The sequence below is a fragment of the Maylandia zebra genome, linkage group LG20, assembly GCF_041146795.1.
Source record: "Maylandia zebra isolate NMK-2024a linkage group LG20, Mzebra_GT3a, whole genome shotgun sequence".
NCBI classification, from domain to species: domain Eukaryota; kingdom Metazoa; phylum Chordata; class Actinopteri; order Cichliformes; family Cichlidae; genus Maylandia; species Maylandia zebra.
The window spans coordinates 25495739-25511921 of NC_135186.1; the positions used below are offsets into that span (position 1 = coordinate 25495739).

At 38.1% G+C, this 16183-nt stretch overlaps 1 protein-coding gene across 1 annotated transcript; it reads left to right on the plus strand.

Annotated features, from left to right (window-relative positions):
• Window positions 1–2100: 2100 nt before the first annotated feature.
• On the plus strand, window positions 2101–14721 carry LOC101469533 (dysbindin). The gene is made up of 4 exons (XM_004546453.2): window positions 2101–2556; window positions 10602–10751; window positions 10982–11131; window positions 12743–14721. Exons 1-4 carry the CDS (start codon window positions 2514–2516, stop codon window positions 13027–13029), a joined length of 630 nt encoding a protein of 209 aa, XP_004546510.2. The 5' UTR covers window positions 2101–2513; the 3' UTR covers window positions 13030–14721.
• The last annotated feature ends 1462 nt before the right edge of the window (window positions 14722–16183 follow it).

The following is a 16183-nucleotide window of genomic DNA, read 5'->3' on the forward strand; positions in this document are numbered from 1 at the left end:
AATTGTTGCTCTCAGTAATTCCAATCCAGCATATAGCCTATAGTGCAATTACAGGAGCATGTTTCAGTTTTTACATGTGCAAGCCTTTACCTTACCTACCTTCCATGCTGCTGCATCAGCAACAGCATGCAAATCTCTCCTGGGCTTATTGATATTATTTTCAACTTTACATTGTGGCCCAATAAGTTAAAAGTTGTTTATTATGTCTATCAATAAATGTAAATATATTCGTAACATTTCAGGTATCATTCCACATTTTAAAAACTTATTCTGCTTTCCAGTCTTTGTATAACAAAACTCTCTCTTATGGACAACACAATACATTTATGTGTGTGTGAGTACATGTGCACAAAATGCATAATATCTCACAAATATTTTAATTTCCAATACAAATACAAATTATTCAGAATATCCTCACACAGCAGAATGTGATATTTTGAATAGCATTTTATTTTTAATAAAAAATCTCTGTTTTCATTGTTCACATGTAAACGCAGAAACTGAGTTTTTGAAAAAACTGTTTCTGTTGATATGTGAACTAAAATAAGCTGTAATACACAGTCTTCACCTGCAGGTGCCAATATTAACTCACAAATGAGGGATTGTGAGTTGTTGAGAAGTAGGCTAACATACTCTAAGTGGATAAGGGTTTATATGTTGAGAGCAAAATCTTTCTCTTTTTAGAAACATCAGCCACCATAAGAGTTACTGTAAGTCCCCAAAGTCAGGCTGTACAGGACACTGCTGAGTTGGAGTGCCTTCAGTTATAAATCTAAACAGATTGTCTGTTGAGCTGTGCAACTTTAAGAATATACTGAGAACCTCAGATTTCATAGAAAAACTAGATGATCGGTCGTATCTTATTGTTCTTCTCCTTACAAAGTCTGCACTGTTTTCCATGGCATTAGTTGCAGCTGAAGTGTGATGCAACTGAATGTTTGAAGACTCGTACTGAGAAAGGGAGAGTGAGGACCTGCAATGATCCTAAGTGCCTGGTAACTCCATCTCCCACGTATGAAGTGTGAATGTGTGCTTTTAAACAAGTATTTTAGGTAACGTGTGTCTTTTTAATGACCTTTTCATTCTGTACATGACAACAGAAACCTCTGTGTTTCTGAAGGTAAAAATGCATGCCACTGAAGCTTTCATTTTACTGTTAACCTCAAAGGAATATTCAAGTTAGGCAAAAAGGTAAGTTAAGTTGCCAGAACTCCTGAAAAGTCAACAATGTTCTGTCCTTGCAACGGGTTTCCATTTTCAAAGCTACTGTAAGTAGATATCGCACACTATGAACTTTTCCAATAAAAGCAGAGCATAACTTTTTTTAGTTTATTGAAGCTTCACATAACTGATTATCCTCTTTTTGTTTTTTTAATAGTATGTTTACATAAGTATTTAAGTGTTCCCATTTATTATACAGTCCAAATGTTTGTAAATGAACGTAGAAGAAAATGCCATCACTCCACACTTGACCAAATTTGAATTACTTGGGTTGAACTACAATTTATCAAACTTAAAATGTCACACTAACAGAAACAGAAGCAGATATAACATACTCAGGGACAAATAGTTTCTAAAGCAACGATGTAAAAGAATAATCTCCCAGCAGACAAATTAGTCACACCTTGCATTTTGCCATGTCTGACTGCACTTCCTTAATGCCAGAAGGTGGTACTGTGGTTGAAAAAGCACTATTTTGTTTTCTTTACTGGAAGCAGAACACACATCTGTCACAAGGTGAGATAACTCAGAAATCCATTGACTAATGTTACCTTGATATTTTGACTTTTGCCAGCTTTTTCACCCTGTGAGAACATGATGGAGTCAGTCATGGGTTTTTTTCTCATATGGTTTTCTTATTTGAGTTCACTTCCAAAACAAAACTGTGTTAATTTTGCAAATAATAAAAACGTATGTTTATCAAGGATAACTGAAATTGGAGGCTTTTATATTTGGTACACTCCTCAGTGTTATGTAAAACGACTATACTCCTCCTAATCCAGATGTCCTGATGACCCCCCTCATAAGCAGTTGGTACAGGCCATAGTGCTCTAGCCCACTATCAACCCCTTCAAGCCACACACACACACACACACACACACACACACACACGCCACCCTACAACACAACTGAGCTTGTCTGACAGAATGAGCAAGACTGCGTGTGTGCGTGCGAGACACCGAGAGGCAGCCAAGATGAAAGTGTGAAGCAGTGAGAGGGAAAACCTAGAAAAAACAGCAAAGGCGATCAGAAAGGGAGGGGAGAGGAAGAGTCAGCGAGCACAGCAGGAAAGGCAGAGCAGAAGAAAAGACAGAAAAGAGCAAAGGGAGATAATGTGAATGTTACATCTTTAATAACGCCCATACCAAAGCCAGGAGATGTAATGGATAGATGACCATCCTCTACAAACACACCAGCATTCTGTCCTGGAGCCTTGACAGGAGGGGACAAGACAAATTCAACACCTTCAAAGGCTTTTAAAGGCTCTTCAACCAGTCCCACACCATCGAACCATGTCGTCTGCTGGGTCAACTAACCTCAAAAAACGTCAGGCATGTAAGTAAATGAGTTAACAGAAATGTAGTTAGAAAAACAAAGCCGTAAACAGACCTGCAGTGCATAACTTTATGACCCACACTGGAAATTACTCTGCAGAGTAGCTTTAGTATTGTAGCTCTTTTTCAGTTTACGAGGGTAATTTAACAAATTGCTTTCAAGAGCACATTTCAGAATATTCCAGGCAGTGAAAGTCTTAATATACAACTGAGATTTCTAATTTCCTCCTAGTGCAACAGCCTTACATGACTCACAACCCAACATCCAGAGCCTCAAAATATATTTGACATCTCCTTCACATGACATCTTTCATTTAGCATCATTAAGCTCTTTTATAAGACAGCAAAACAACATACACTCTACTTTGTAGGTAGACAGTAGGTATGACATGCATGTTATGTTAACTTTATTTAAAGACTGTTACTGAAATCTGGTAATAAATTATTACCCATGATTCATTTATCAGTTTATATGATCCAACTTTTCCTTCCTGCTAAATGAGCTGGACAGAAGTACAACATGAGTAATGCTGATGTTGTTTAATCACAGTGAAAGGATAAGAACTAGTTCTTAGAGTTTCTTCTTATAGTAACAGGAAAGATCTGCTGACTCTGATTTACTTTCTGGGGAAACACAGTCAGATTTATAATTGAACCAGTGTAATGTTAAAGTGTCCACAGAGTAATGTGCTATATTAATGTGCTCTTTAATAATGTCTTTGTCTGTGGGGTTGTGTATGGGCAGTACTGTACACAGGAAGATTAATAGAAATGTATGTCCGATAAAAGCACTGTTTAGACTGGCCTAAATATGGCATGGCTGGAGGTCATCTTTGTTTTCAGCTGTGAGTGAAGTGCTTTAATGGTTTTGGGAATGGGAACAGCCTGGGAACAGAAAATTTGATCAGACATATAGAGAGTGGGTGGTCAGAGGAGGTTTACATTTAATCTTACCATAGGAGTTTGAGATGAGAGATAACTAATAAAGTATTAAGAAGCATTAAAAAGTGTTAAGTAATAAATAAAAGAGTGATGCCACATATGTATTAAACTGTAGTTTAATGTACTGTTAAGTACTCTTGAATCTAGGCTTCAGGCTGTGTCTCTTGTAGTATAACATAGGCTAGTATAATGGTGGTGCTGGGTGTTATAGTAAGAGCATACTTTAAATGACCAGTCTTGATTTACTATCTGCCACATGGCTGTGTGTTTAATGGATATGTGAGTGTGGGCAGCGAAAGGAGTGAGGAACCACATCGGGGGAGGTGGCTGTTGTGGTGCAGTGACCTCACTCATAAATGATTTATGCTTGATGGACTACTGTTGCTACAAAGCCAGGAGAAAGGAGTGGTTGGCTCGGTAAATACTAGTAGTAATTTCTAAAAATTATGAAGCTGTATACTGCTGTTAGATGGGGGTCTCCGGGGGGGAATTAGGAGATGTAGGAGAGAAAGGATAGGGTTTAAGATGGATGGGCTGTCACACGTTATTGGTCATGCAGTGTGACTGCTGTATCAGCTCTCTTACGCACATAAGCGCCCAATCTCTATTCACTGAAAATGGAAAGATGATCATGGGATTTCTTTCCACTTGCCACAAGGGGATTACATGTTACACCATGTGACTCTCCAGTTCAATAGGAACATTTGTTTCCAGCGCCTAGTGCAGTGGCAGAGAACTCTTGATATACAGCTGCACCATTACAATAACACATATTCATATATTGAAAGATGAATGTTGTTATCACAGAAAAGACACTTATATCCAATAATAAAAGCCAAGCATTGCAGTTTATCAGAAGCAGAACAGCTGAAGGGGACACTGCATCATGCCCCGGTGATTAGAGGATCAAAAGGAAGAAAAGAAAATCATGTGCTTCAGCTTAATTGTCACCTCTGGCCCTGGAATTCATATATATCCTCAAGCTCAGAAACTCACACATCACCAATACCTTTTGTGTTCACTGGAGAACGGATCAACATCAATGCATGTACAGAAATGTTTTAAAGAAAAAGAATGTGGAATGTAGATAAGAATAAGAAGAAGGAAAACTTTCCATATTAATACAAACTCTATTATTTCTATGCAATGTCAGATAACAAAAGCATCAAACATGCATGGTGGCACTGCATCCTTTGTATTTGTCAGAAAGAGGTGTAGCTGAGTTAAGCAGACCTAAAAAGCTCTTTATCCTCAAATCACTGACACTACAGTTACTTTAAACCAGGGATAATGCACAGCAGATTCAGGATGCAGAACAACAATCAGCTTTCTTTGAAAAACCTCCTTTGAAAAACTTTCTTTCATTCTCTTTTTCTGGCTGCACACATTAATATACACTGCAATCAAACCATTGAACTAAGTCCTCATGCAGTAGGAGTCCAGTGTAGGGTGTGCAGATGAGGATGGTACAAGTATTATGTAACAGTAAGATCTAAGTATATATGATGTGGGTTGAGATCAAGAAAGGATTTCTGGAGGGGTCAGGGTAGGGGATGGGAACACGTCATGTAAGAGATCACAAGCATCGTGGGATTCCATCCATCCATCTATTCATGCACCCATTTTCTTCCACTTATCCGTGGCCGGGTCGCAGGGGAAGCAGCCTATGCAGCCTAAGCAGAAAAATCAAAACCTCCCTCTCCCTTGCCACCTCCTCCAGCTTGTCTGGGGGAACACCAAGGCATTTCAGGCCAGCCGAGAGACATGATCTCTCCAGCATATCCTTGAATGCCAGCAGTATTCCTGGAGACTACTTAAATAAATTACAAGAAAGCTTGCAAGATAGTTTAGGCTGTGCTTTGTCTTATATACTGCATTTATATTGAAATGGTTTAATTTAATAGTTTGCACATACTTCAATAAATTGCTATTTTCATTTTCCTAGCAAAATATAAAGAAGCATTGGTTGCACAGCACAAAATCAAAAGCACCGGAGCAAAAGTGCATTATGTAATGTGTTTTTCTGGTTTGATGTGAAATTCAAAAGATACCATATCTAGCTTATTAGCGTACCACCTACTTACCTCTAATTGGGAGTCAATTTCTAATTAATGGATCTTATTATACAGCACTATGGATAACAGCACATTTACAGCTCCAGGATAATCATCAGCAGAATGAGTTTGAGATGGAAGGTGGTTCTTGCACACAGCAGTTATACATAAGTATTTCTTCTGGTTCAATCAGTGACTGTAACTATATCACTGTGTTTTAACACACAGTAACACTTGCAATAAATATGATAAATCAATTTGGAACCCACATATTTGTAGCCTTGTATTTTTCCTTTCGTTTACTCTCTCGATTTTATTTTCTTCTGTATTGTTAATAAGCTTCCTGTCCTGAGGCCTGCATTTCCAAAACAAAGTAAAACTCACACATCATCTGCTTTCTCTTTGCTGACCCACCTTTAGTAAGCGCTTTCTATGTGACCTGTATTTTGCTGCATACATTTATATAAGAGTGTGAACAGAAATGGATGTGTTCCACCATTTACGACTATTTTATCAGTCTTGAAAATTGTCTGGTGTTTATCTATAGGGCTCTCTTTCCAGCTTAACTCTGGTCTTTAATTTCATTTACACACAGTACTTGCAATGTCAGGTCAAAAGAGATTTTATCATTAGCTGTAACGCTTATTCAACCCCCAATTCCAAATAAAAACAGAAAATGATTTGAAAATCTCACAACTCCACTTTGGTCATAACAGAATATAGAAAACATATCTATGCTTAAACTGAGAAAGTTTACTATTTCAAGAAAAAAAAAAAGTAAATCACTTTGAATTTAATTGCAGCAACATGTCTCACAGAATTTGTGACAGGGCCATGTTTACCACCATGCAGCATCTGCTACTTTAATGTACTGTCTTGCTAAAATATGCAAGGCCCTCCCTGAAAAAGACATTGTCTGGATGCGAGGACATGTTGCTCTAAAACCTGTACATGCCCTGATGTTGTTGTTCTAGATATGCAAGGTAGCAATTCCATTCTGCACTATCATACCATCACAGATGATGGTATTATCAATACAACATCTAATTTATATCTATAAAATCTGGAATCATGCATGATATAGTATGATGTCATTATGCTGACTAGAAAACACCAAACAACAGGTTAGGTCCTCTTCATTAGTACATAGGAGTCCCTGAAAGTTACTGTATATTTGTGTAATGTATACATGTGTATACAATGTGTGTTTGTATCATCTGTCTGCATGTCTACAAGTCAGTCTACTCTTTAGTTTGTCTTTTGTTCACTGGTTTCTCAAGAAAAACATATCTTGATCTCAGTGACAACCTGTTTAAATAAGGGATTTAATAACAATAATAATCCCTGTCAAAAGCATAAGATTTCCCTCTAGAAGCTATGACCTCTGCCTGGTAGTAATGTAACCTTAGCCAGTTTGCATGGATACCTCCTACACGTCTTCCACAGCAGTGTGGCAGGAAACCCAAAGGTTATCTGAATGAGTCAGTTTTTTACATATATGTTTCTCTCCCACGTCAGGGCAGACAGATGGGGACATGCGGCTGAGACTGTGTGTGGGTTGGACATGTCCATTGGTCAACTCAACTAGTAATGCAATATGATTTTTAGATAAACAGACAAAGAGGACGAAGGCAAGAGAGAGTCACAGAGATACAGAGAGAGAAAGAGACTTCCATATGACCAAGGGGCAAAACGAAACTTTATGTAAGCTGTTCAGTTTAATCATGGTCAAGTTTCATCATTATTAATTAAGTAAGTACTTAATTTGTATCAATAATTTCACTGTTGCCAAATGATTCCTCTAAAATATTCATGGACACTGGCAGGTGGCAAGATGGTGGAAGGGTGATTTTAGTAGTTTGCATTTCCATCATTATTTAGTCAAAGATCATATTAAGTTTCATCCTATTTCTCCTGCATTTCACTGTTGATTTGAACAACTTTGTTTTGGAGTGTAGTCTAATAAAGCATGTCATTTAAAGCTTTAGCAACTCTATATGAAAAACAGATGTAATCACTGCACTATTGACAGGAAGGCCTTCGCTTTTGCTTTATGTGTGTCAACATATAGATTTTTTGGAGTTAGAAATGATCAGAGGGGTTGGAGTGCTAAATCATCAGCTAAGGCCCCAATCACACAGTCCTTGACTTGACTTGTCAGCAACCCCGAAAACAACTAGTCGCAATGAAAAAATGTGTATTTGCCATCTAGCTGGCCATAGGCTGCAGGCGGATGGTGGTAGTCGTTAGGTGAAAGTGCAATTGCTTTGGTCGTTTGCATGGAAGACGCAGGGTAACCTGCAAACACACACCAGCTGCCCTCCGAGTAGGAGTGATACTCCAAGCAGTGTGAACAAAAATCCAAAATGGAGACTCACTTTTACTTTGAAGTGAGACTCAAAGTAAAAGTGATGTCTGCAGCAGTGAGACCCAACTTCTGCTTTAAAAGTCAACATTTTTTCAAGCTTTACTGACATTCAGCCAGTAGTAGTGTTTGTAAAGAAGTTAGCATTTTTTCCATACTAAATGGGTGATCACAGCAATCTGATAGTGACCAAATTAATTACAAGAAAGCTGTTGGTGAAGCCCTTTTCTGTGATCCACTTCACCTAACAACTGGCAGCAAAATCCAGCAACCACTTTATGGTTTGTTTAACATATATACATGTTAATTATATCTCTGACATTGCCCGTTTTAACATGAAAGTCATTCTTCAAGTGAGTCTCAAGTGTTTGTTTTTTTAAATCTTTGAACAGTTGAGTTTGTCAGATGGTTTGAGTATATTTGTATTTTTAAGCTAGTGTAGTACTGACATGTTCATTTATTACATCTATGGTCTGGCACTGGTATATGCTTAAAAACACAGTACACTTTTTTCCAATGACTGTCTTCCCACCAACTGCTTAAAGGGGCAGGCAAAGGGACAGAACTTCCTTCTCAGACCAATTGAATGACAGAATATTGGGTTATCACTCATGGATGACAGTGGACACAATCTTCCAGGGAAGAAAAAAGTACCCGGCAGACTAACAAGGTCTCTGGAGAGAGAAAGAAATTAAGGAGAACCCAGGGTGACACAAATGGGCTGTTGTCTTTGTTTTCAGGCAGGAGAACATTAATGCTCAGTGTAGAAAAGTAAATACTTCTCTTCATGTGCTGACATCAAAAGCATGTTGAGTTCACTGAGTGACAGAATACAAACTAAATAGCATAAATGCATAAGCACTCAGTCATGTGAACATGCTGACACTTTCAGATTTACACATACATGCATGTACACATATCCCCAAAACAATGATGACATGACTCAAAGTGTCAGCTAAGGGTGCCTGGGGGGGAAAGAGGCCCTGTGTTTGCTGAGGAAGATGTAGCACAATTACACAATCACAGCCTGTCGACCCAGTAGAGGACAATGCATGTGGCAGAACTGAGGACAAATACTCTCTTATTTTTCATAATAATAGTTTAAAAATAGCTCCATTTCCCTAAAATCTTCAGCAGACTTCACTGAACCGATTCACCAACTATATGTGAGTCTGACTGTGAACACTAGAGGTCAGACCAGCATCATCATTTCTTTGCGTTAGGTAAAGTTACATAAGGGCTGAGTGAAACAAACATGGAAAGAGAGCAATAAAGAAAGAAGAAGAGGAAAGAATAAAGTATGGAAAAGCAAAAATGACAATTTCTCAATAGAGACTCTCCATATCAGTGAGTTTCACTGTTAGTACAAAGTAGTGTAACGTTAAGAAGTGAATGGGGGCTTAAAGTAGGATACTGATTTCGTGTAACTGCAAGAAAACATTGGTAAATTGACTGCTACTTATAGTGTTTTTCTACTCCAGCTGAGTATTCAAAGCACCTTCTCCTACAAGCCTCATACAACACTTTCATTTTATGCCTTTAAACATTTTGTCTAATACTTAAACACACACACGCACAATGTATGTATGCGAAACAACTTTCAGTATCTTGTCCAAGCTACTGAAAATCACATAGACTGAAGGTACAAGGGATTGAATCACCGCCCTTCCAAATAGCAAACGATCCATTCTTTTTAGTTACTCATTAAACGTATCAGACACAAAATTTGTGACTAGACTAACACAATTTTGAGTGCTGTCAGAGATACATTTTTGAGCTGTGTTTGTTGTCCTGCGTCCTTCCATATTTAATGAAAATTTACAGAATTTTGTTATTACTCAGCTCTTGGCATGATAGCTAGGTGTGAACTACACCACAAATCCAATGACTTTCACACAGCCTTAAAGGACAATGTGAAAGTTACTGACAAAACTTTAAAAAAAAAAAGCACAGCTGAATCAATCCAGAAACAACATAACACTTGTTTCTATTTGCATGACGATTGCACAGTTATTATTTACCATTAAAAGAAACGTATTATTATTTACCAGTCTGACCAGTAGGCTACACTCGCATTTCTGGAAATAATTTGTCATCTGTTTCATGGTATGAGTTTGAATTCAAGAGAACAAAAAAAATGAAAAGAAACTTTTGTTGTCCCTTTATTTCTTTATTTCTTTTATGAGGCGAGCATTAGAAAAATTAATCCTGTACTGCAGCTCATATGAGGTATATAACACACCTCAACTACCAAGGAATGGGTGGCTACACGTTTCTAAAGATGCAGACAATGAAACGGAATGTGAGGTGACGTGATCCCTTGACCTTTCTCCTGTTCGCCAACTTTCATGAAAAAGCTGTTTAAACCTAACTCCATCTAAAGGCCGAACAGAATGAATCAAAATATAAGGTTATAAGTACATTTTTAGGTTGATTTATGAAACTACTCCACTACTACTGGGCGAGGATGTTGTTATGTTTATCTGACTAACAGATTATGTTGCACTCAGAAGAGCTGCCCTTCTAGAGCCTTTATGCATCAAGAAAAGAAACCCACATTTTGTACCCTAGAAAAGAGACACCTTGTGTTCCTAGTTATTAGTATAACACAGCGCTACATTGAAAGGAATGTAAAGCCAGTGCTTTAATGTGCTTTCTTGTCTTTTTCTCTCTTTTCTTGATCAGCTGAGACAGACAAGACTCAGAAGCTGTTAAACAATGACTCTGCTCAACACCTAAAACTAAAAGAGAGACGGCGCTTTTTTGAAGAAGTCTACCAGCATGACATGGATAATGACTTACCTACTGCCCAACTGCAGATTGACCATAGGAAGCGTGAGTGATAATCTATCTAATATATATATATATATATATATATATATATATATATATATATATATATATATATATATATATATATATATGTATGTATGTATGTATGTATGTATGTATGTATGTATGTATATATATATATATATATATATATATATATATAGATATATTATATATAGACAGATAGATAGATATGAGCATGATAATGTGCGAGTTATATCCTGTTCATGCAGCCCCCATGGGTAGTATCTCTTCGATGGAGGTGAATGTGGACACCCTTGAGCAGATGGACCTGATGGATGTATCGGATCATGAAGCCCTTGATGTGTTCCTCAACTCAGGCTCAGAAGCAGATGAGGGAGCTCTGGCGTCTCCACTTCCAGGTGCACCGTTTGCCTCTCGGGCACAATTAATCTGCTGCCACTATACCAGGGGTCTGCAACCTGCGGCTCCGGAGCCGCATGTGGCTCTTTAGTCCTTATAGTGCGGCTCTGCGTGGTTTGGGAAAATAAATTAGTAATAAACAAGTATTTAGCTGAAGTGTATTTTATTTATGTTAGTTCTTTTTTTTTAACTTGTACTGTAGTTCTAAATTGGAAGATTATTGTGATATTGAAATATAAAAATAAAATTATATTCTATTATTTTTTCATTGCTCAAAATAAGCGTCACACTCGCGGAGGCCGGTGTACCTGCCGAAACGCCGTGCATTTATCGAGACTTTCAACCCCAGGTAGGCCAATTATGGATCTTCGGATCCACGTTATGTCAGCAGCTATTCTCCACCGTGAACTATGTTAAAAACAAACACCGCTCACGCCTCACAGATGACAGCTTACAGTCCTGCTGTTCAGAGGTTCAGGAGCAGAAGTCTCATTGTACCACGGCAGACCCGACGATGTTTGCATGAACATGCTTTTCAGCATCTCTTTATTGACCACTTTTCACACACGGTTGCTGTACGCATACAGCCGGCTGTAGCTTTTCAGCTCACAGCCCGACACGTACCAACAACAGCATAGATGGCACAGACTTTAAGGCGGCGAGGCGTGATTGCGGGTGCTGCTCAGGTGCGTCCGCCTCCCCTGCAGCGGCGCTGCAGACCACACCCCGCCACACACATTAACCAGGTAAAATACATATTTAGGAAGAATTTTGCAAATATCTATTTTTCTTTTTTCAGCAGCATAGTGCTTTTTTTAAATTATTTTTTTAAAAGTCAGGCCAAGGCTCCAAAAGCCCAAAGGTGATATAAGGGTTTTGTTTGCTGGATCATTTTAGTTCAGCTGGGTGTCTTTCCTTTTGTTATATTTCTTTAAGAGTTCAAAATGTGTTAATTACATAAATAAAATGTAATTTTGTCTGTAGCACTTCATGGATTTCATAAGCAACACACCTTAGTTGTTCACACAAAGCATAAAGGTAAAAAACAATATATACAGTGTTATCTTCATTTTAGATGTCAAAAAGTATTTGCGGCTCCCAGTGTTTTCTTTTACATGGGAACCGGGTCCAAATGGCTCTTTGGGTCCTAAAGGTTGCACTATACTATTCAAAAGCTATTCTTGTACATAGATTTCCCATGCAGACATTTTTTAAGCACACCACTTACTCTGGCCCTTTCAAGATCTGTGTACATTTGGTGATGAATTTTTTTTAACATTTTTTTTATGAAAGAAATGTTGTTTTCAAAATAGGACATTTTGTTACAAAAATGTTTTTGTTTTGTTTTTATATTTTGTCAAACAATGAGACAGTGCTGTGCTGAAATACTGTCTTGATTCATATATTCTAATATTTAGGTGTACTGACATTTTTGGTTACTTCTCTGGACAAAACTCACTTGAATAACAATAACACTGCAGGGCAGTTTGGGTCAAAAGTTAAAGGCTTTATATGACATTAAGGGGCATTTGGGTGAACCTGATCAAACCCTGTTCAGACTTTAAACATGGTGACAGGTACCAACATATTCTAACAGACTTTAATTGCAGAGGGTGATGAAGACGATGAAGATGCCGAGGTTGTCTACAGGGAGTGTGCATCTCTGAAACGACAAAATGAGCCGTTCCGTAGCTCGCAGTCTCGCATTTCGTCTACATCGTCTGCTTCCAGTGATAGCAGCGCGAGTGGCGTGGACACACCTGTGATCCAGTCGGATGATGAAGAAGTCCATGCAGACACTCTGCTGCTGACCTCTGCGCCCCAAACTAGGGATGAAGAATCAGACGACGAAGAAGCTGAGGAAAGATACCATCCGACTAATCATGATAAAGCCTAAATTTGAATCACTTAGGAGCAAAAATCGCTCTCTGTGTCTCTTTCTCTTTTTATGTAATTGAATTTCCTCCACATGGATGCAAACCCCAGCATGGCTGGCCCAGTGGCAAAGTTCAATGTTTTTTGAAAGTGTATTTATCCAGAACTTTCAGTTGAAATTTAGTGTACACCCAAATAACTGTGGCATACCTAATTAATTAATTACTAACTGAAATTTTTAGGGGCTGTGTCACTAATAGCGCTTGTATGCAAATTTCCATATGGGACATTCCATGCTCATGCAGTAACTTGTTTTGGTTGAAAGGAAATGGCTTAAAGTTGAAGCTATACACCTCTTACTGCCGGAGGGAATTTTCCCTCCTCCCCATTCTTGAAACTACAGGTTCCAAGCAGCCGTGTGAGGAACAAAACTGAACTGAAATTGCATTTGCTGAGCAAACAAATCTTTATATATGGCTTGCATACATTAAAAAAGGAAATTCAAGAGATCTGTAGTAATAATATAAAGCTTCCTTACGTTTCACACTGAAACGTAAAAATTCTGGGCACCTTGGATCATATTTTCCCTCTTAATTGGCAATTATAGTGCAACAGATACTATTCCCATCATGCAAGTTATCAGACTTCTCTATGAACACCTTCCTGAATGTGTGACTCATTTCAAATGGCCGTGACTATGAAACCAAGATCTCATGACCTAAATAACTTGTGCTGGAAAGACTTTTAATGCAAATGCAAAAGCTGCATAATACAGCTCAATTCTTAACTTTAGACTTCCAGAAGGGTGCATTTATGTTTAACTTTATGTCTGCTATGTATATGTGTACACATTTAAGCAAGGCTAAAACAACACGTCACTGTCTTCAGTTCTTCCTCTCAAGAAAGAGAAAGTAATTCTGAGAGTCTAGAAAGGACAAAGTCTTTATCCAGCACAGAAAGATAAAAGTTAAAGTGAAAACAAGTAAGTGAAAACATTTTTCTAAGTGAAGCTCCACTTTTAACCTTGAGACCTCAGTGATCGATATAAAAGAAGAAAAGTTAGAATGAGCTGTTTAGTCCATTATCTGTGACTTCTTTGTCCTAAGTGTGAGAATGCCTTTGTGCAAGTGTTCAATCTGCCAGCATCTGGCTCGAAGGGTGATGTGCCTATACAGAGTTCAAAGTGGAAAATACACAATAAAAGTCAGGGAACTCTCCTCGTTGTGATGGAAAGATAAAAAGAAGAATATTAGAAATGAGTCACCAAAACGAGTCACAGTGAATACCCTCCTCCTTCTGCCAAAACCTATATTTCTTTAAGATTTTATAAATTATTGCTTTATGCATGTGGAAACTACAGAATCATGAATGGAAATATTGTATTTACAAATGCATGGTGTTTTGTTCTTGTGACAACTTCATATGTTTTCAGTACTACTAGTGTTGCATTACTGAACTATGCAGGTGGCACCTGTTCTCCATTTGACGTGTTTTTTGGACATTGCATATTTATAGCTAGAAGGAGTGGCAGTGACTCAGGTGAACGCAGTTTGTGTGTGAATGCTCAGTGTTTAATGTGTGTCTACGCAGATGCCAAAAGTTTCGTGCATTCCCCAGCTCGGCCCTGTGACTACTTCCAAATCAACCTTTATACAGTGTTCCTATGATGTGTGCATCTTATTGCAAAATAAAAATAAAAATAATAGTTGGAACAGTTGGAAGTATTTTCATTTGCTTCAGATTTTGCGGATTTTGCTTCATTGTTGTTTCTGATGTTCCAGCATTGCATTAATAAATAGACTGCAAGAGAAGTAACCTCACTACATGTAAAAAATTTTAATGGCAACTCACAAAGATATATAGTTCCATAATATACTGGCTGCTTTAGTGCCCAGCAGCTAGCTTTCTAGTTCAACCAGTTTGACAAATTTGTTTTGGATCACCTTTCATAGAAGCAACTGCTATCTGTGGCTTCTTTGTTTTGCCCATCATCGTGACAAGCAGCGTTTTTGCTGAACTGCTTAAAAGCAACACACTATAACATGTAGCTGTAAACCACATAGCTTGTGGGAATCACAGTCAATCCTTCACTATTAACCACATTCTGACTACTTTTGTCGACTCCATCCATTGCTCATGTTTTCTGTGTAATACCCTGTGGGTTTTAAGTAGACTAACAACAGCACTGCTATGGCGGGCCTTCAATGCACCACCAACCTAAATGACGTATTTTAATGTATAAGAATAAAACACCCTCTACCCACTACATTGTTAGTCAGGTTCTGATTTCCAATACTGGCTATAATAATATAATATAATAAGCTCATTCCAGCCCATTTCAACCAGCTTTTACAGACGTCACACACTTTTAGGGAAAATTCTTAACTCCTGCCCAGAGTTTAAGGAGCCACACTTACAAAGCAGGGCAAATTGCTGCTAGTTTGAGTTTCACAAATGGGAGTGGAGAGTTCTGTGGGTGATCCAGTAACGAAGACAGCCAAAAATGAATAGACCAAATTTGGCGAGAGTAACATACTAACAAAATGAATGCATAAAAGCACGCCAAAAGAAATACAGACAAATCATATATACAAGAAGATGCTGAAGGTAAATCAACGTTTTTGATACAAGGATAACTATTCTTTTTTTAAAAGGTGCTGGGGACTGCTGTCCTCTGTGTAAATCATCTGGATCTTCTCCTGATAAACTAAGAGAGGAGTTGCGTTATTACAAACTATTCCACGGTATAAACCTTAAATTGTCTGTAATAGCTGACTTTTATGTTGTCTTGAAGAAAATATAACATTTACCATTAATTCTCAGCTTATCCATATGTTAATGAAGATATCACTACTGTGCCATGTGCATGTTTTTTCTACAGGCTGTGTGAGACTATGTGAGGCTGAGGGGATTCCCTTCCTTTCTCTTACACCGTTCAGTTCAGGTAGGTTCTGGTCTGCTTCATCGGGACACTACTTACTGAAGAGCACGGATATGCTAGGCTTGGCTCTGAATATGCAGGGTGAGGACTCAATGAAGAGTTACAGGGCAGAGCCAAATTATTGGCACTGAAGCCATAGCCTCCATCCATCTTTGCCAGTTACGCACTTACATCTCCTCCTCCCATTCCAAATAAATAAACACTTACTTATCATCTATCAAAACCACATCAGGTA

Coding starts and splice junctions, on each gene's coding strand:
- LOC101469533 (XM_004546453.2), top strand. CDS start 2,514: ATGTCGTCTGCTGGGTCAACTAACCTCAAAAAACGTCAGGCAT. Junction 2,557..10,601: donor CCTCAAAAAACGTCAGGCAT/GTAAGTAAATGA, acceptor TTTCTTGATCAG/CTGAGACAGACAAGACTCAG. Junction 10,752..10,981: donor GCAGATTGACCATAGGAAGC/GTGAGTGATAAT, acceptor CTGTTCATGCAG/CCCCCATGGGTAGTATCTCT.